At 46.7% G+C, this 20,978-nt stretch overlaps 1 protein-coding gene across 3 annotated transcripts in view; it reads right to left on the bottom strand.

The window, feature by feature from the left end:
* Positions 1-20,978, bottom strand: part of LOC132835834 (intercellular adhesion molecule 5-like) — a 42,323-nt gene that overhangs the window by 14,420 nt on the left and 6,925 nt on the right. For all 3 annotated transcript variants that reach the window (XR_009647312.1, XM_060854931.1, XM_060854930.1), the window contains exons 3-5: positions 5,497-5,811; positions 4,266-4,559; positions 2,495-2,782 (exon numbers count right to left, since the gene is read on the bottom strand). Coding sequence is in view for 2 of the 3 variants with exons in the window: in XM_060854931.1 (XP_060710914.1) it covers positions 2,495-2,782; positions 4,266-4,559; positions 5,497-5,811 (897 nt within the window). In the remaining variant the exon portion in view is untranslated. The remainder of the gene's footprint in view (positions 1-2,494; positions 2,783-4,265; positions 4,560-5,496; positions 5,812-20,978) is intronic.

Here is a 20,978-nt window from a genome sequence, read left to right as displayed (position 1 = left end):
ATGCTTTTTCAAATAACCAGCGATCACTCCAATCCATGTATCAATGTATTTATCTGCTATAATCTAAATTCACTTTGTGAATCAGAATAATCCATTTCCCTCTATCATAAGGCCAGAAGTGGGTATGTTTGCAGATGATCGCACAATGTTCAGCATCATTCACAACTTCCCAGATATTAATTTAAAATCGCAGTGATTCATAACATTGCATTTAAAATCATTGAATACGTCTGTGTTAGCTTCTGACAATGAGAGGTCCCACAGAAAAACTGTTCACACTTACCTGCAGTTTTTCCTTCAGTCATGTGGGTTGGAACTTTGTTTATAACTGGGAATGTTCTGTCATGGAGTGTTAGTGCCTGTCGATTGGTGATAATATAGTTTTGGAGCAGTGAATTACAGGAACGTGAGCTCAAGCTCTGAATCTGTGAGATGGTGGCAGGAAGATGAATCTGCCTTACAGAAGGAGAGAATTGGAAATGTAGGATTTCTGGCTACAAGATAGTTGGGAGAGACAAGTTAAAGGAAATGTTGATGGCTGGACTAATATTGATTTAAGAAATGTTCATAGCACTGGAGAGGGGTGATGGTCAGAATTTTATACTTGCTTTCAGGTGTGGATTTACAAATGGGGATGTGGTGGGAGGCTGGTGGGTAAAAATCAGACAGAATTCCAAAGGGCACGATGCCCATGACCTGGAAATGGACTGCTGTCTTTAAAGTCAGCATTTTGGGAGCACTGAGCTGCATTACACTTTCATCAGGTGGTAACCTACAGTGAATATTTTACAAAGCCTCTTGCTGCATTCATAAAGCAGCTTTTTAAAACCTTGCTCACTGAGTCCATTTCCACAAATTGGCTCTGCTCCCCCTCGCCCTCCACGACCACATGAAGTGGTGAACCCCTCTGACAATGAATCTGATGTAATCTCTTCAAATGGAAGGAAATGGAAAATAGGAATTGAGCATCCACATGGCACAGATTGCATAGTTGCCACAAACTATATCCTCATGGATAAAATCAGGGATGAGGCTCAGTCCCAGGAAGATCTCATTCTCTGCCACTCAGCTGCGAGTATACAATATCCTTCTATTGGCTACTGTCGGCGTACAGTGACAAACCTTTACAATATCTGCCTTCTTATGGCAACATCTTAGGTACAAGTGCCATGGGACAGTTCTTGGACACAGCAGCGAAATAAAAGGAATTGCATTACTGACAAGTTGAAAAATAAGATAAAAACACAATAACATGAAAGGGTTGACATTACAGCAATGTTGGAGATTTCAAATAGGCATTACAGTACAGCAGCTCAGCACAGGGCTCCACACATGATCTGCATGCCCACACCAGACCCCAGTCCAACAGCTGTCCTCTCTCAGCTGCTCCAAGTTAAGTGGCTAAATTATCTCCCCCGTGGAGGTCTCTGCCTGGGACTGATGCCTGCACATTGTTCCGAGGTTGTTTCCCTGCACTGTACAGGCGCTAACAGCCCACCCCCCTGTACCAGGACTTTTACCCACCCACTGTACCAAGGCTATCACTCACCCACTGTACCAGGGATCACAGCCCATCTCCTGTACCAGGGCTACCACCCACCCCCTGTACGAGGGCTATCACCCACCCCCTGTACCAGGGCTCGCTGCACTCGGTGTTCCAGGGTTCGGTGTTCCGTGTTCCAGGAAGCGCACTGCCAGGAGCCCCCATGTCTCTGCTGCTGTCCCTTCATTAACTCACTTTACCCACTTTCAAAGTCAGCTCATGTCAACACATTTTGCATCTACTGAACAGCCGAGCTACACAAGAATATTGGAGGGAAAGACATCCGTCATTACACCTGGAGGGTGGGCTCGATTAACCTCGAGGAGTTTTTCAGTTTGTGACTTCTTTTGTTTATACATTTTATTTATTTTACCCTCAGCAAATTATACCAGAAAAAGAGAACCATTTCTTCGCAGAGTATTTCTGTTTAAGTGTTGGACAATATATCACTCTTTCTGCAATCTTCATGGGCTGAATGTTAACTATTCATTTTTCACAACTGTGTCCAATTATCTCCATTGAAGATGCTATTCCAGGATAATTCAAGTCCTATTGTTATCCCACACATTACAATAGCTCACTGTGACTCAACTTTAAATTTCCCCTCTGCTGTCCATGTGGAATTGCCCATTCTTCCTTCAATATCATTCCAGTGATCTGGTCAGTACATGGACCTTGCTTCATGGGAAGTGAAGACACACACTCCCATGATTGCACTCTGAGACACAATGCACTGGGGTAATAATGGACAGTGTCCTCACATGACCTGACCCCAGGATCTGTATCCCTTTGGTCTCAGTGAGAAAGGAGCTGGTGCAAGGCAGTCCCTGTGTGAGGAGACCAGTTGAAATTGGTTCGGACTAAGAGGAAAGTTGGGAGGAGGATTTCATTATCTCCATTTTGAAAAAAGAAATCCCACTGACTTTTTGTGGGGAAGGTAATGCTACTTACACAGGACATGGAGGGTTCCAATCTGTTGTTTAATAACAGGGCTCGTCATTGAGTGATCTTGAAGTTTCAGTTCAGCTTCACAGATATACTGCTGTCCATCCAGCTTAGCTTCAGCCTCTACTGTATGAGAGATAGTGAGCCCAGTACTGCTTGATCCATTCACTAATGTGTCATTTCCTTTCTTCAGTCTGAGTTCAAGATCCCCTGAGACATTCAACACACGGCACGTAATATTAACCAGATTTCCTTCCTGGGTGGTTGGTACTTGGATTTCAGGGGAAGAGAAAGCTAAAAATAATAGAAAGATACTGTTAGAAACATTGTTGTACCTTGCAGTCCCTCAGTGTGGGGTTAATAACAATGAAACAAAGGCAGGCTGCACTCAGTGCTTATTACTCACTATCCACTTCACTGCTGTGTCAGGGAGATGTACACAGCCCCACAGTATCTTTCTGTATTCCCTCAGTATTCCTGGTTTCCTGGACAGCATACATCCTGACCCAAGTCCCCTGAAACTATTGAATTGTTGATTCTGCTAATTTCTTTTTGTAGAATCCTACAATCTCATTTATTTTCATTGTTCTCAAGATTTTGGAAGCACTGAAAGAGCCACATTTAACACTTATTCTCAGTGTGTTTACTGTAAGTGGTTCACTCCAGAGGATATGTGCAATCGAAACAATGGAACTGCTCATCAGTAATAATTCTCTGGCTCTGAAGCAATCCGAGATCTCCTGAGGGTGAGTAAGTGATTACATGAATGCAAAATTCTTCTTTCATTTGGTGCTCTGATCATTTGTGTTTGCAACTTTTGAAACTATATTCATCATTATTGTAAAATATACACTGGTCAATTTCTTTACGGGTAACTGCTTCTCAGGAGGTTTCATTCTGCATGAAGGTTCTGTTTTGTCAGCAGCTGCTTTAATATTCCATGTCGTACAAATACTTTCAACGATTCCATTGTCTAAAGGTGGATAGCAATATTTCCTCTGATATTTGTTGTTATGTGTGACCTCCATGTTTCACTGACTACTCCTTGAAAATGTCTACAAAACCCACAATCATGAAGAGGGTCACGACCTGTTTCTTCCCACAAGCTGCCAATGCTGGAGATACTCAGCAGTTCTAGGAGCAAGTATGCAGGGAAAGCAGACTTAACATTTCAAGTCCATTGACTGTTCACCACACTCAAGAGTTTCTCCAGCATCTTCTGTTTATCATTTCAGCTTGTCGGGAACTTTGGTTGTTAGGGAACTTCAGTTACAAGAGGATAAAAACACCTTAACAGTTAGAGATTCTCTCTTTTCTTTTCATACACCATTTTCTTTTGTCAATCTGAAACCTCAGGTTTATAATCCAAATGATAAGATCACTTGTTTAAACATTTAAACATTCTCTTGTGATCCTGGAATACTAAGTGTGAGTAACACTCGCCTATGAGCAGCGCCTACAATGTCAATCACATTTCCTCAGGATCTTGGAATACCTCGAGTCATTACGACTTTCTCAGAATGTTTTTCATTGACAGAGGGTCATATAGAAGATGTGGCACAGAAACAGACCATTCCAATTAATTAGCCAATGTTTATGCTTTACTCAACCAAGTGTCTGAGTATACAAACATTTCCACAAGCTTCCCAATTTGTCACTCAATAAAAAGGATTTTGTTGCTGAAAGTGGTGGAAATGCTGACATGTTGTATTGTTGACAGTGATGAACTATCAGAATATTGTCTGATTTTAAACTCCCCCACAACCAGAATTCTTACCATACACCTCAATGAAAGCACTATCATTCTTTGGGGGAATTGATGGATATTTCTCAAAATCGGCCATACAGACGACTTCCATCAGACCAGATTCCTGTGGTGTCCATGCTGCTGTTATTCGGACAGTGTTGGAATTTGGCCTTGTGGTATTTGAGTTCAGTTCCACACCATCCTGAAACCATCTTACTCTCATCTTCTCAGCAGGATAGACATTTGAGACCTCACATGTTAATGTGACCTCTCGCTTCACTTCTTTGGGTCTTTTGTCCAGGATTCTCGGCTGATCCATGAAAGCTGTAATACAGACAAGAAATTCACTTCATTTTAATTTGCTGCAGTGTGTTTCAGTTTTTAATGGACAGAGTAGGAAACTGACCAGTGTAGGTATTGGACAATACACCACTCCAGGAATTTATCACATTCACTCATAGTCAGAAAACTGGAGTCATCTGGAGGAGCTCAACTCTTTTATTTTTAAATTAATTCTTGTTACTTTTCAGGCATTTCAAATGCTACATCTGTTTCATGTGTGCCAGTCACTCTGAGCAGGCCATAATAATGCACTCCTGATTTATCTTCAGTGTGATCTTTACTTGCCTCTGTCTGTAACAACCCGGCTAAGTGTTCATAACCCAGGTGTAGATCTTTGTAGTTTTCTTTGCCCTCTCTTTATAATGAGGTTTTCTGAACTATTTATCACCCCCCTCTCCTCATCATTGAGTGATGTTTAAGGCAGCTAGGTGAAATTCCTTCAGAAATTCCTGTCACTCTCAGGAATCTGCTGGCTGCCATGTGGCAAAGCAAGGGGTGACTGCCTCAGCCACCCAGTGTTCCTGAAAGTGGAAGGAGCGCCCATCAATACACTTTAACCAATGGAATGTCTGGCAAGTCAGAACATTCTCCAACTTGAGCTCTCCACCTCGAAGAAGGAGAATCAAGAGATGTGGGAATGGGTAAGGACATGGGGCTACAGTCAAAGATTAGTTATTGAACAGCAGAGTAGGCTCAAGGAGCTAAATGGCATATTCCCACACCTGTTTCTTATGTTTATCTCCCTCGTAAAGACTTTATTGACTTTTTTGGACTAGATTTTGCACACTCTCTGACAGGCTTAAAGGTTTGTAGAACATTTACATATTGCTTCCCATTGCTTATTCTCAACAAGTTATAGATATTGAATCTTTGATATTCTCTCAACAAAGAGAGCATTTCTTGTGCAATTGGAACTTACCGTAAGTTTGCAGAGTGACAGAAGAGTTTGTGATTGACTTTGTGGTGTTAGAGCCCAAGTCCACTTCAGCCAAGCAGGTGTACTCCTGTCCATCATCTGATTGACTCGCAACGACATTGAAGACATTTCTCAACCTTTTATCTTCATCCGGAAGACCTGGTTTGCCTGTGGAATCTCTCTGAACAATCTCACTCCCTCTCAGCCATGTGAGAATGAGTTTGTTGTTTGGATAGACTCTTGGACCAATGCACTCCAGATGATATGTCCTGTTAATCTCCAGCACTTCAGGGAGTACTGTAATGTTTATCTCTCGATCTATGAAAAACAGTTAACAGGATTCTTTGAAATAATATGTCTCTGAAAACTCCAGTTCTACTCTTGTTTCCTTTCAACACATCTATTTTTCATTCCATATATAAATAGTCCTTGTGTGCAGTAAAGTTTATCCCAGCCTGTGCCTGGCCCATCAAGCAGTGAACAAATTCTCTTTCATGCATCATGCTCTGCACTATGGCAAGAACATGGAGTTGGGATTCTGATTTAATAGCACTGAAATGCACACTGTTTTCAATAACAACATATAAAATTGTTGCTGAACCAAACCATAAAATGAGACGACAAAGGAGGCAATTCTGTTGAGAAATCTTCTCCATTCCCTCTGATCGATTCTACTAACAAGTTCAAACCCCACATAGCTGTCAATTCTTTTCTTCAACATGGTTCTAGTTCTCCTGCATATTTTTAGTTCAAGTGTTTATCATTCATCATAATGTAACCTTAGGCGAGGAAATACATGAACTCCTGCAGCAACTCACCAAGCTCCTTCATGAGATTCCCCCTCCCCGCCTGCATCTGTAGCCACTACCATCAGGAATGGCAAGGGCAGCAGAAACATGGGAGCACCACGATCTACAAATTCCTCTCCAAGCCATTAACCATCCTGACTTGGAAATATATTACCGTTCCTTCAGTATCACTAGGTGAAGATCCAAGAATTCAGGGTCTAACAGAACTGTGGTAGACGACGGCAGCTTAATAAAGTGGCTCACCATCAATTGCTGGGGCAATTAGGAATGAGCCAGATACTTCGGTCTTTATTCTAACTAGGAAATGAACAGAAAACATAAAGAATGTTCTGAAACAAAATGAGTAGATGGAGTTAAGATATAAATTAGCTGAAAGGAAGTTGAATAGCAGAAAGGAAGAAGGAATCTTGGTCCCTTTGATTTCTGTGCACTTGTCCATTGGGAGAAAGTGAGGACTGCAGATGCTGGAGATCAGAGCTGAAAAGGTGTTGCTGGAAAAACGCAGCAGGTCAGGCAGCATCCAAGGAGCAGGAGAATCGACGTTTCGGGCATGAACTCTTGGGTATGTTAGACAAGGAAAAATCTCTGCATTAGCTGATGGCACAAGAATCAGACGTCACAGATTTCAGATTTTGGACCGGAAGTGCAGATTGAAAGCAAGGAAGAACTTGGTCTGCAGTGAGTGCTAATGACCTGGAACCCACTGCCCAGGGGGATGGTGAAGTGAGAAAACTTAATAATTTCCAAAGAAAATTGGATGGGAACTTGAAGGAAGTCAACCTGCAGGGTTTCAAGTTGGTGAGTGCTTTTTTGGAAGCTGGTGTGAACCAAATACTGGAGCACCTTTCTTGTACATGACTCTTGTCTATGACTTAGGATCAGGCAATTAGCATATTTTCTAATAGATCCAAAGAAATGTTTTGAGTATTTGTTTCATGTAAATGATGCTGTCAGCAAATCCTTGGTGTTATGGTATGGTGGTGAACCCTTCTGTTAATGAAACCAAACCCACAGAAAAGCTCACCTCACCTCATAATCTGTTAAATATGAGTGACAGAGAACTCTCAAATTCCACTATTTAAAGAAAATAATCTTAATTTATTCTTTAACTCAAAAGGTGAACATTAAACAAGTGTTCACAACTCCATGACCCCTTTCTCTTAACTGGTTATTACCTACCTCCAACTCTCTAACAGTATGCTGTTCCAATGAGATATTTATAAAATTATATCAACTTAATTACAAAACCACACAGTGTCCGTCATCTTCTGTGACTTCACTCCTCCAGCTGCTGATCTACCTAGGTTGTCTTTTTTACTTTTTACAGTGAGTATGTTTCATCTGAAAAGGTACCTTTATTAGGTAGTGTTTCCTAATTTCTTGGGTCTCTCTGGATGGCAGTTGCTCTCTCTGCAGTTTTCAAAATGTCTGCATTTTTATATCTCTAACATCTGATCATCTCATTGGATCAATGTTGGCAAAACAATAAATTCAAACTCAATTGGGTTTTAGTATCCTGGGGCATAACTTAAGCTGATTGGTTGCATTCGAATTGTTGTTAAAACAGCAACCAAAACTCAGGTATCCATTTCACAGCCAAATGTTACATATTTTCAATTTTCCAGTGCACTCTGGGACTGCCAGCTAGCCATATGACAGGTGCTTGTAAGCTCTCAGTTCAGAACAGCAAACCATATGCAGCTTTAACTTTGAATTGTCTTTCTGTACTGATTGTGTGGGTGAAGAAGACACCAGTTTAGTTTCATTTTTAAGTGGCAGTGAGTAGTTCTGAATTTTTTTTACAAGTAGGCTGTTGTCTGAAATTTTGAAAGAACAGTTCCATCCAGAAGGGTCACTAGACTTGAAATGTTAACTCTGTTCTCTCTCCACAGGTGCTGCCAGATCTGCTGAGTTTCTCCAGCAGTTTTAGTTTTTGTTAGTTTCAGGTTCCAGCATCTTTGTTTTATTATCTTGAATGGATAGGTTGTTGTGACCCACTTGGACAACTGCGGAGGAATCAATCAGAGATTTATCATCAGACTGGTGAGTTTTGGCATTCATAGTTGGTTGCAATTGTATAATCAGCCAAATCTCACTTTGCTCTGTACCTGTGCTTTGGTGCTGTGTTTGACTAAAGTTAAACACTAGGAAAAAGTGAGGACTGCAGATGCTGGAGATCAGAGCTGAAAAATGTATTGCTGGAAAAGCACAGCAGGTCAGGCAGCATCAAAGGAGCAGGAGAATCGACGTTTCGGGCATAAGGCCTTCTTCAGGAATCCTTCAGGAGCTAAAGTTAAACACTGCACACAATAAAACAGCAAATTACTGCAGATACTCGAATCTGAACTGAAAACAATAGACAATAGACAATAGGTGCAGGAGTAGGCCATTCTGCCCTTTGAGCCAGCACCACCATTCATTATGACCATGGCTGATCATCCACAATCAGTATCCTGTTCCTGCCTTATCCCCATGACCCTTGATACCACTATCTTTAAAGAACTCTATCCAACTCTTTCTTGAAAGTATCCAGAGACTGGGCCTCCACAGCCTTCTGGGGCAGAGCATTCCATACACCCACCACTCTCTGGGTGAAGAAGTTTCTCCTCAACTCTGTTCTAAATGGCCTATCCCTTATATTTAAGCTGTGTCCTCTGATTCTGGACTCACCCATCAGCGGAAACATGCTTCCTGCCTCCAGAGTGTCCAATCCTTTAATACTCCTATACGTCTCAATCAGATCCCCTCTCAGCCTTCTAAACTCAAGCGTATACAAGCTCAGTCGCTCCAATCTTTCAGCTTAAGGTAGTCCGCCATTCCAGGAATTGACCTCATGAACCTATGCTGCACTCCCTCAATAGCCAGAATGTCTTTCCACAAATTTGGAGACCAAAACTGCACACAATATTCCAGGTGCGGTCTCACCAGGGCCCTGTCCAGTTGCAGAAGAACCTCTTTGCTTCTATACTCAATCCCTCTTGTTATGAAGGCCAGCATGCTATTAGCCTTCTTCACTGCCTGCTGTACCTGCATGCTTGCTTTCATTGACTGATGTACAAGAACACCCAGATCTCTCTGTACTGCCCCTTTACCGAACTTGACTCCATTTAGATAGTAATCTGCCTTCCTGTTCTTGCACCAAAGTGGATAACCAGACATTTATCCACATTAAACTGCATCTGCCATGCATCCATCCACTCACCTAGCCTGTCCAAATCACCCTGTATTCTCCTAACATCCTCATCACATTTCACCGTGCCACCCAGCTTTTGCATCATCAGCAAATTTGCGAATAATACTTTTAATATCTTCACCTATATCATTAATGTATATTGTAAACAGCTGTGGTCCCAGCACCGAACCTTGTGGTACCCAACTATCACCACCTGCCATTCCGAAAGGCAGCCGTTTATCACTATTCTTTGCTTCCTGTCAGTCAGCCAATTTCCAGTCCAAGTCAGTATTTTGCCCCCTACATTATGTGTAAAAAGTGAGGTCTGCAGATGCTGGAGATCAGAGCTAAAAATGTGTTGCTGGTTAAAGCACAGCAGGTTAGGCAGCATCCAAGGAACAGGAAATTCGACGTTTCGGACATAAGCCCTTCATCAGGAATGAGGAAAGTGTGTCCAGCAGGCTAAGATAAAAGGTAGGGAGGAGGACTTGGGGGAAGGGCAATGGAGATGTGATAGGTGGAAGGAGGTCAAGGTGAGGGTGGTAGGCCGGAGTGGGGTGGGGGCGGAGAGGTCAGGAAGAAGATTGCAGGTTACGAAGGTGGTGCTGAGTTCGAGGGTTGGGACTGAGACAAGGTGGGGGGAGAGGAAATGAGGAAACTGGAGAAATCTGAGTTCATCCCTTGTGGTTGGAGGCTTCCCAGGCAGAAGATGAGGCGCTCTTCCTCCAACCATCGTGTTGTTATGTTCTGGCGATGGAGGAGTCCAAGGACCTGCATGTCCTTGGTGGAGTGGGAGGGGGAGTTAAAGTGTTGAGCCACGGGGTGGTTGGGTTGGTTGGTCCGATGTCCCAGAGGTGTTCCCTGAAGCGTTCCGCAAGTAGGCGGCCCGTCTCCCCAATATAGAGGAGGCCACATTGGGTGCAGCGGATGCAATAGATGATGTGTATGGAGGTGCAGGTGAATTTGTGGCGGATATGGAAGGATCCCTTGGGGCCTTGGAGAGAGGTAAGGGAGGAGGTGTGGGCGCAAATTTTGCATTTCCTGCGGTTGCAGGGGAAGGTGCCGGGAGTGGAGGTTGGGTTGGTGGGGGGTGTGGACCTGACGAGGGAGTCACGGAGGGAGTGGTCTTTTCGGAATGCTGATAGAGGAGGGGAGGGAAATATATCCCTGGTGGTGGGGACCGTTTGGAGGTGGCGGAAATGACGGCGGATGATATGCTGTATAAGGAGGTTGGTGGGGTGGTAGGTGAGAACCAGTGGGGTTCTGTCCTGGTGGCGGTTGGAGAGCGGGGCTCAAGGGCGGAGGAGTGGGAAGTGGAGGAGATGCAGTGGAGGGCATCGTTGATCACGTCTGGGGGGAAATTGCAGTCTTTGAAGAAGGAGGCCATCTGGGCTGTACGGTATTGGAACTGGTCCTCGTGGGAGCAGATGCGGCGGAGACGAAGGAATTGGGAATATGGGATGGTGTTTTTACAGGGGGCAGGGTGGGAGGAGGTGTAGTCTAGGTAGTTGTGGGAGTCAGTCGGTTTATAGTAGATGTCTGTGATGATTCGGTCGCCTGAGATAGAAATGGAAAGGTCTAGGAAGGGGAGGGAGGAGTCTGAGACGGTCCAGGTGAATTTGAGGTCGGGGTGGAAGGTGTTGGTAAAGTGGATGAACTGTTCAACCTCCTCGTGGGAGCACGAGGCAGCGCTGATACAGTCATCGATGTAGCGGAGGAAAAGGTGGGGGGGTGGTGCCAGTGTAGTTGCGGAAGATGGACTGTTCCACATATCCTACGAAGAGACAGGCATAGCTGGGGCCCATGCGGGTGCCCATGGCAACTCCTTTAGTTTGGAGGAAGTGGGAGGATTGGAAAGAGAAGGTATTCAGGGTGAGGACCAGTTCAGTCAGTCAAAGGAGGGTGTCGGTGGAAGGGTACTGGTTGGTACGGCGGGAAAGGAAGAAGCGGAGGGCTTTGAGTCCTTCGTGATGGGGGATGGAAGTGTACAGGGACTGGATGTCCATCGTGAAGATAAGGTATTGGGGACCGGGGAAGTGAAAATCCTGGAGGAGGTGGAGGGTGTGGGTGGTGTCCCGAACGTAGGTGGGGAGTTCTTGGACTAAGGGGGATAGAACTGTGTCGAGGTATGCAGAGATGAGTTCAGTGGGGCAGGAGCAGGCTGAGACAATGGGCCGGCCGGGGCAGGCAGGTTTGTGGATTTTGGGCAGGAGGTAGAAACGGGCGGTGCGGGGTTGTGGGACTATGAGGTTGGAGGCGGTGGATGGGACATCCCCTGAGGTGATGAGGTTATGGATGGTCTGGGAGATGATGGTTTGGTGGTGGGAGGTGGGGTCATGGTCGAGGGGGCTATAGGAGGAGGCATCTGCGAGCTGGCGTTTGGCCTCAGCGGTATAAAGGTCGGTGCGCCAAACTACCACTGCGCCTCCCTTGTCTGCTGCTTTGATGGTGAGGTTGGGGTTGGAGCGGAGGGAGTGGAGGGCTGCACGTTCTGAGGGTGAGAGGTTGGAGTGGGTAAGAGGGGTGGACAGGTTGAGACGGTTAATGTCACGGCGGCAGTTGGCTATAAAGAGATCGAGGGCGGGTAAGAGGCCAGCACAGGGCGTCCAGGTGGATGGGGTGCGTTGGAGGCGGGAGAAGGGGTCGTCAGAGGGTGGGCGGGAGTCTTGGTTGAAAAAGTAGGCACGGAGGTGAAGGCGGCGGAAGAATTGTTCAATGTCTCGCCGCGTGTTGAACTCATTAATCCGAGGGCGTAGGGGAATGAAGGTGAGGCCTCATCTCCCAGACCATCCATAACCTCATCACCTCAGGGGATCTCCCATCCACCGCCTCCAACCTCATAGTCCCACAGGCCCGCACCACCCGTTTCTACCTCCTGCCCAAAATCCACAAACCTGACTGCCCCGGCCGACCCATTGTCTCAGCCTGCTCCTGCCCCACCGAACTCATCTCAGCGTACCTCGACACGGTTCTGTCCCCTTTAGTCCAAGAACTCCCCACCTACGTTCGGGACACCACCCACGCCCTCCACCTCCTCCATGATTTTCACTTCCCCGGTCCCCAACGCCTTCACGATGGACATCCAGTCCCTGTACACCTCCAACCCCCATCACGAAGGACTCAAAGCCCTCCGCTTCTTCCTTTCCCGCCGCACCAACCAGTACCCTTTCACCGACACCCTCCTTTGACTGACTGAACTGGTCCTCACCCTGAACAACTTCTCTTTCCAATCCTCCCACTTCCTTCAAACTAAAGGAGTTGCCATGGGCACCCGCATGGGCCCCAGCTGTGCCTGTCTCTTCGTAGGATATGTGGAACAGTCCATCTTCCGCAACTACACTGGCACCACCCCCCACCTTTTCCTCCGCTACATCGATGACTGTATCGGCGCTGCCTCGTGCTCCCACGAGGAGGTTGAACAGTTCATCCACTTTACCAACACCTTCCATCCCGACCTCAAATTCACCTGGACCGTCTCAGACTCCTCCCTCCCCTTCCTAGACCTTTCCATTTCTATCTCAGGCGACCAAATCATCGCAGACATCTACTATAAACCGACTGACTCCCACAACTACCTAGACTACACCTCCTCCCACCCTGCCCCCTGTAAAAACGCCATCCCATATTCCCAATTCCTTCATCTCCGCCGCATCTGCTCCCAGGAGGACCAGTTCCAATACCAGATGGCCTCCTTCTTCAGAGACCGCAGATTCCCCCCAGACGTGATCGACAATTCCCTCCACCGCATCTCCTCCACTTCCCGCTCCTCCGTCCTTGAGCCCCGCCCCTCCAACCGCCACCAGGACAGAACCCCACTGGTTCTCACCTACCACCCCACCAACCTCCGTATACAGCGTATCATCCGCCGTCATTTCCGCCACCTCCAAACGGACCCCACCACCAGGGATATATTTCCCTCCCCTCCCCTATCAGCATTCCGAAAAGACCACTCCCTCCGTGACTCCCTCGTCAGGTCCACACCCCCACCAACCCAACCTCCACTCCTGGCACCTTCCCCTGCAACTGCAGGAAATGCAAAACTTGCGCCCACACCTCCTCCCTTACCTCTCTCCAAGGCCCCAAGGGATCCTTCCATATCCGCCACAAATTCACCTGCACCTCCATACACATCATCTATTGCATCCGCTGCACCCAATGTGGCCTCCTCTCTATTGGGGAGATGGGCCGCCTACTTGCGGAACGCTTCAGGGAACACCTCTGGGACACCTGGACCAACCAACCCAACCACCCCGTGGCTCAACACTTTAACTCCCCCTCCCACTCCACCAAGGACATGCAGGTCCTTGGATTCCTCCATCGCCAGACTATAAGAACATGACGGTTGGAGGAAGAGCGCCTCATCTTCTGCCTGGGAAGCCTCCAACCACAAGGGATGAACTCAGATTTCTCCAGTTTCCTCATTTCCCCTCTCCCCACCTTGTCTCAGTCGATTCCCTCGAACTCAGCACCACCTTCCTAACCTGCAATCTTCTTCCTGACCTCTCTGCCCCCACCCCAGTCCAGCCTATCACCCTCACCTTGACCTCCTTCCACCTATCACATCTCCATCGCCCCTCCCCCAAGTCCCTCCTCCCTACCTTTTATCTTAACCTGCCTGCCACCCTCTCCTCATTCCTGATGAAGGGCTTATGCCCGAAATGTTGAATTTCCTGTTCCTTGGATGCTGCCTGACCTGCTGCGCTTTAACCAGCAACACATTTTCAGCCCTATATTATGCGCCCTAATTTTGCTCACTAACCTCCTATGTGGGACTTTAACAAAGGCTTTCTGAAAGTCCAGGTACACTACGTCCACTGGCTTTCCCTTGTCCATCTTCATAGTTATATCCTCAAAAAATTCCAGAAGATTAGTCAAGCACAATTTCTCCTGCGTAAATCCATGCTGACTCTGACCTATCCTGTCACTGCTATCCAAGAGAGTCGTAATTTCGTCTTTTGTAACTGACTCCAGCATCTTTCCCACCACTGACATCAGGCTATAATTCCCTACTTTCTCTCTCCCTCCCTTCTGGAAAAGTGGGACAACATTAGCCACCATCCAGTCTATAGGAACTGATCCTGAATCTATAGAACATTGGAAAATGATTACCATTGCATCCATGATTTCTAGAGCCACCTCCTTATGTACCCTGGGATGCAGACTATCAGCTCCTGGGGACTTATCAGCCTTCATACCTTAACAATGTAACCAACATTATTTCCTGCCTAATATAAATTCCCTACAGTTCATCCATTACCCTAGGTCCTTCAGCCACTATTACATCTGGGAGATTGCTTATGTCTTCCCCAGTGAAGACAGATCCAAAGTACCTATTCAACTCTTCTGCCATTTCCTTCTTCCCCATAATAAATTCACCCATTCCTGTCTTCAAGGGCCCAATTTTAGTCTTAACCATTTTTTTTCCTTTTCACATACCGAAAACAGCTTTTATTATTCTCCTTTATATATTTGGAGAGTTTACCTGTGTACCTCATTTTTTTTCTCTGCGTATTGCCTTTTTAGTTATCCTTTGTTGCTCTTTAAACGTTTCCCAGTCCTCCTGCTTCCTGCTCATCTTTGCTATATTGTACTTCTTCTCTTTTATCTTCATACAGTCCTTGACTTCCCTCGTCAGCCACGGCCAACCCTGCCTTCCCTTTGGATCTTTCTTCCTCTTTGAAATGAACCAATCCTGCACCTTCTGTATTATATCCAGAAATTCCTGCCATTGTTGTTCCGCTGCCATCCCTGCCATTGAACTTTGGCCAGCTCCTTCCTCATTGATCCATGGTTCCCTTTGTTCAGCTGCAATACTGACACTCCTGATTCTCCCTTCTCCTTATCAAATTGCAGATTAAAACTTATCACATTGTGGTCACTGCCTCCAAATGGATCCTTTACTTCAGGTTCCCTGATCAAATCCAGTTCATTGCACAACACCAGATCCGAATTGCCCTCTCCCTCGTAGGCTCCAGTACAAACTGTGCTAAGAATCCATCTTGGAGACACTCCACAAACTCCCCTTCTTGGGGTCCAGTACCATCCTGATCCTCCCAGTCTACCTGCATTTTGAATTCCCCCAGAACAACTGGAGGAATACCTTTGCAACAGGCCAATATCGCCTCCTTATCCAACTTACATTCTACATCCAAACTACTGTTTGGGGGCCTGTAGACAACTCCCATTAGGGTCTTTCTACCCTTAGAATTTCTCAGCTCTATCCATATTGACTCTACATCTCCTGATTCTATGTCGAGCAGAAAATGCTGGAGATCACCAAAGGTCAGGCAGTATCCATGGAGAGGACTAGGTAAAACCAAGGACTGCAGATGCTAGAAACCAGAGTCTAGATTAGAGTGGTGCTGGAAAGGCACAGCAGGTCAGGCAGCATCCAGGGAGCAGGAAAATCGATGTTTCAGGCAAAAGCTCTTCATCAGGCATAGAGGCAGGGTGCCTCCAGGGTGTAGAGATAAATGAGAGGAGGGTGGGGGTGGGGAGAATGTAGCAAAGAGTACAATAGGTGAATGGGGGTGTGGATGGAGGTGATAGGTCAGAGAGGAGGATGGGGGAAGGTAGCAAAGAGTACAATGGGTGAATGGAGGTGGGGATGGAGGTGATAGGTCAGAGAGGAGGGTGGAGTCGATCGGTGAGAAGGGAGATAGGCAGGTAGGACAGGTCACGAGGGCAGTGCTGAACTGGAAGGCTGGAGCTGGGATGTGGTGGGGGAAGGGGAAATGAGGAAACTGATTAAATCCACACTGATGCCATGGGGTTGAAGTGTTCCAAGGCGGAAGATGAGGCATTCTTCCTCCAGGCATCGGGTAGTGAGGGAGCAGCGATGAAGGAGGCCCAGGACCTGCATGTCCTCGGCAGAGTCGGAGGGGGAGCTGAAATATTGGGCCATGGGGCGGTGTGGTTGAGTAGTGTGGGCATCCCAGAGATGTTCCCTAAAGCGCTCTGCTAGGAGGCGTCCAGTCTCCCCAATGTAGAGGAGACCACATCGGGAGCTACAGATACAATAAATGACATTGGTGGATGTGCAGGTATAACTTTGATGGATGTGGAAGGCTCCTTTGGGGCCTTAGATCGAGATGAGGGAGGAGGTGTGGGCACAGGTTTTACAGTTCCTGCGTTGGCAGGGGAAAGTGCCAGGATGGTAGGGTGGTTTGTTGGATGGTGCGTGGACCTGACCAGGTAGTCACGGAGGGAATGGTCTTTGCGGAAGGCGGAAAGGGATGGCGACGAAAATACATCCCTGGTGGTGGGGACCGTTTGGAGGTGGTGGAAATGTCAGTGAATTTGTAAAAAATGTCGGTGTTAAGTCGGTCATCATTAATGGAGATGGAGAGGACCAGGAAAGGGAGGGAGGTGTCAGAGATGGTCCAGGTAAATTTAAGGTCAGGGTGGAATATGTTGGTGAAGTTGATGAACTTCTCAACCTCCTCGCGGGAGCATGAGGTGGTGCCAATGCAGTGATCAATGTAGCGGAGGAAGAGGTGGGGAGTGGTGCCGGTCTAACTATGGAAGATAGATTGTTCTACGTAGCCAACAAAGAGACAGGCATAGCTGGGACCCATATGGATGCCCATGGCTACCGCTTTGGTCTGGAGGAAGTAGGAGGATTCAAAGAAGAAATTGTTGAGGGTGAGGACCAGTTCAGCCAAACAAATGAGAGTGTCGATGGAAGGGTACTGTTGGGGACGTCGGGAGAGGAAGAAACGGAGGGCTTGGAGGCCCTGATCATGGCAGATGGAGGTGTAGAGGGATTGGATATCCATGGTGAAGATGAGGCGTTGGGAGCCGGGGAAACGGAAGTCTTGGAGGAGGTGGAGGACGTGGATGGTGTCTTGAATGTATGTGGGGAGCTCCTGGACTAGGGGTTTGGACAGTGTCGAGGTAAGACCATAAGACATAGGAGTGGAAGTAAGGCCATTCGGCCCATCGAGTACACTCCACCATTCAATCATGGCTGATGGGCATTTCAACTCCACTTACCCGCATTCTCCCCGTGGCCCTTAATTCCTTGTGACATCAAGAATTTATCAATCTCTGCCTTGAAGGCATTTAGTGTCCCAGCCTCCACTGCACTCTGCGGCAATGAATTCCACAGGCCCACCACTCTCTGGCTGAAGAAGTGTCTCCGCATTTCTGTTGTGAATTTACCCCCTCTAATTCTCAGGCTGTGTCCATGGGTCCTAGTCTCCTCGCCTAACGGAAACAATTTCCAAGCCATGTATGATCTTGTAAGTTTCTATTAGATCTCCCCTTAATCTTCTAAACTCCAATGAATACAATCCCAGGATCCTCAGCCGTTCCTTGTATGTTAGACCTACCATTCCAGGGATCATTCGTGTGAATCTCCGCTGGACACGGTCCAGTGCCAGTATGTCCTTCCTGAGGTGTGGGACCCAAAACTGGATGCAATACTCCAAATGGGGCCTAACCAGAGCTTCATACAGTCTCAGTAGCACAACAGTGCTTTTATATTCCAACCCTCTTGAGATAAATGACAACATTGCATTCGTGTTCTTAATCACGAAATCAACCTGCATGTTTACCTTTAGAGAATCCTCGACTAGCACTCCCAGATCCCTTTGTACTTTGGCTTTACGAATTTTCTCACCGTTTAGAAAGTAGTCCATGCTTGTATTCTTTTTTGCAAAGTGCAAGACTTCGCATTTGCTCACATTGAATTCCATCAGCCATTTCTTGGACCACTCTCCCAAACTGTCAAGATCCTTCTGCAGCCTTCCCACTTCCTCAGTACTACCTGCCTGTCCACCTAACTTTGTATCATTGGCAAATTTCACTAGAATGCCCCCAGTCCCTTCATCCAGATCATTAATATATAATATGAACAGCTGCGGCCCCAACACTGAACCCTGCGGGACACCGATTGTCACCGGCTGCCATTCCAAAAAAGAACCTTTTATTCCAACTCTCTGCCTTCTGTCAGACAGCCAATCCTCAATCCATACCAGTAGCTCACCTCGAACACCATGGGCCTTCACCTTGCTCAGCAGCCTCCCATGTGGCACCTTATCAAAGGCCTTTTGGAAGTCTAGATAGACTACATCCACTGGGTTTCCCTGGTCTAACCTACTTCTCACCTCTTCAAAGAATTCCAACAGGTTTTTCAGGCATGACCTCCCCTTACTAAATCCATGTTGACTTGTTCTAATCCGACTCTGCTCTTCCAAGAATTTAGAAACCTCATCCTTAATGATGGATTCTAGAATTTTACCAACAACCGAGGTTAGGCTCATTGGCCTATAATTTTCCATCTTTTGTCTAGATCCTTTCTTGAACAAGGGGGTTACAACAGCGGTCTTCCAATCATCCGGGACTTTCCCTGACTCCAGTGACTTTTGAAAGATCTCAACCAACGCCTCCGCTATTTCCTCAGCCACCTCCCTCAGAACTCTAGGATGAATCCCATCGGGGCCAGGAGATTTCTCAATTTTTAGACCTTTTAGCTTTTCTAGCACTTTCTCTTTTGTAATGGCAACCATACTCAACTCAGCCCCCTGACTCCCTTTAATTGTTGGGATGTTATTCATGTCTTCCACTGTGAAGACTGACGCAAAGTACTTGTTAAGTTCTCCTGCTATTTCCTTATCTCCCATCACTAGGCTTCCAGCATCAGTTTGAAGTGGCCCAATGTCTACTTTTGCCTGTCGTTTGTTTCTTATGTATTGAAAGAAAGTTTTACTATCATTTCTAATATTACTGGCTAGCCTACCCTTCATATTTGATCCTCTCCTTTCTTATTTCTCTATTTGTTATCCTCTGTTTGTTTTTGTAGCATTCCCAATCTGATTTCCCACTGCTCTTGGCCACTTTATAGGATCTCTCTTTTTCTTTAATACATTTCCTGACTTCCTTTATCAGCTATGGCTGTCTAATCTCTCCCTGGATAACCTTTCTTTTTTGGGGATGAACCTCTGCACAGTGTCCTCAATTATACCCACAAGCTCCTGCCATTTTTGCTGTACTGTCTTCCCCGCTAGGCTCTGCTTCCTGTCTATTTTCGTCAGTTCCTCTCTCATGTCCTCATAATTACCTTTATTTAACTGTAACACCATTACATCCGATTTTGCCTTCTCTCTTTCAAACTGCAGACTGAACTCTACCATATTATGATCGTTGCTTCCTAAGTGTTCCCTTACTTTAAGATCTTTTATAAAGTCTGGTTCATTACATAGCACTAGATCCAGAATAGCCTGCTCCCTTGTGGGCTCCATGACAAGCTGTTCCAAAAAGCCATCCTGTAAGCATTCCATGAATTCCCTTTCTTTGGATCCACTAGCAACATTATTTACCCAGTCTACCTGCATATTGAAGTCTCCCATGATCACTGTGACCTTGCCTTTCTGAAATGCCTTCTCTATTTCCCGGTACATGTTGTGTCCCTGGTCCTGACCACTGTTAGGAGGTCTGTACATAACTCCCATTATGGTTTTTTGGCCTTTGTGGTTCCTCAATTCCACCCACACAGACTCCACATCATCCGACGCTGTGTCATTCAGTGCCATAGATTTAATTTTGTTTTTAACTAACAAGGCAACCCCACCCCCTCTGCCACCTCCCTGTCTCTTCGATAAGTTGAAAATCCTTGGAGGTTTAACTGCCAGTCCTGACCCCCCTGTAACCACGTCTCTGTGGTGCCTACCACATCATAATCATTCACAATGATCTGCACCATTAGTTCATCTGCTTGGTTACGAATGCTCCGAGCATTCAGGTAAAGAGCCTTAATGCTAACTTTCTTATCATTAGAGATATTGGAGGTAGGTGGAGATGAGTTCAGTGGGGCAGGAGCAGGCTGAGACAGTGGGTTGGCCAGGGTGGTCACGCTTGTGGATCTTGGGAAAGAGGTAGAACTGGGCAGTGCGGGGTTCCTGGACTCTGAGGTTGGAAGCTGTGGGTAGGAGATCTCCTGAGGTGATGAGGTTCTGTATGATCTGGGAGATGACAGTTTGGTGTTGGGGGGGTGGAGTCATGGTCAAGGGGGCATTAGTAGGAGGAGCTGTCTTCGAGTTGGCGTCTGGCTTCGGTGGTGTAGAGATCAGTGCATCAGACTACCAGTGCACCCCCTTTATCCACTGGCTTGATGGTGAGGTCGAGATTGGAGCAGAGGGAGTGGAGGGCAGCGAGTTGTGAGGGTGAGAGTTTGGAGTGGGGGAGGGAAGGTTGAGGTGGTAGTTGGAAATGAAGATGTCGAGGGCAGGTAACTCCTCCTCCCACTCTGCCGAGAACATGCAGGTCCTGGGCCTCCTCCACCGCCGCTCCCTCACCACCCGACGCCTGGAGGAAGAATGCCTCATCTTCCGCCTCGGAACACTTCAACCCCAAGGCATCAATGTGGATTTCACCAGTTCCCTCATTTCCCCTTCCCCTCCTCACCCAGTTCCAACCTTCCAGTTCAGCACTGCCCTCATGACCTGTCCTACCTGCCTATCTCCCTTCCCACCGATCCACTCCACCCTCCTCTCTGACCTATC

The sequence above is a fragment of the Hemiscyllium ocellatum genome, chromosome 45, assembly GCF_020745735.1.
Source record: "Hemiscyllium ocellatum isolate sHemOce1 chromosome 45, sHemOce1.pat.X.cur, whole genome shotgun sequence".
NCBI lineage: Eukaryota > Metazoa > Chordata > Chondrichthyes > Orectolobiformes > Hemiscylliidae > Hemiscyllium > Hemiscyllium ocellatum.
The sequence above is the reverse complement of the archived record's forward strand: the minus strand, read 5'-3'. Positions and strand labels throughout refer to the sequence as shown.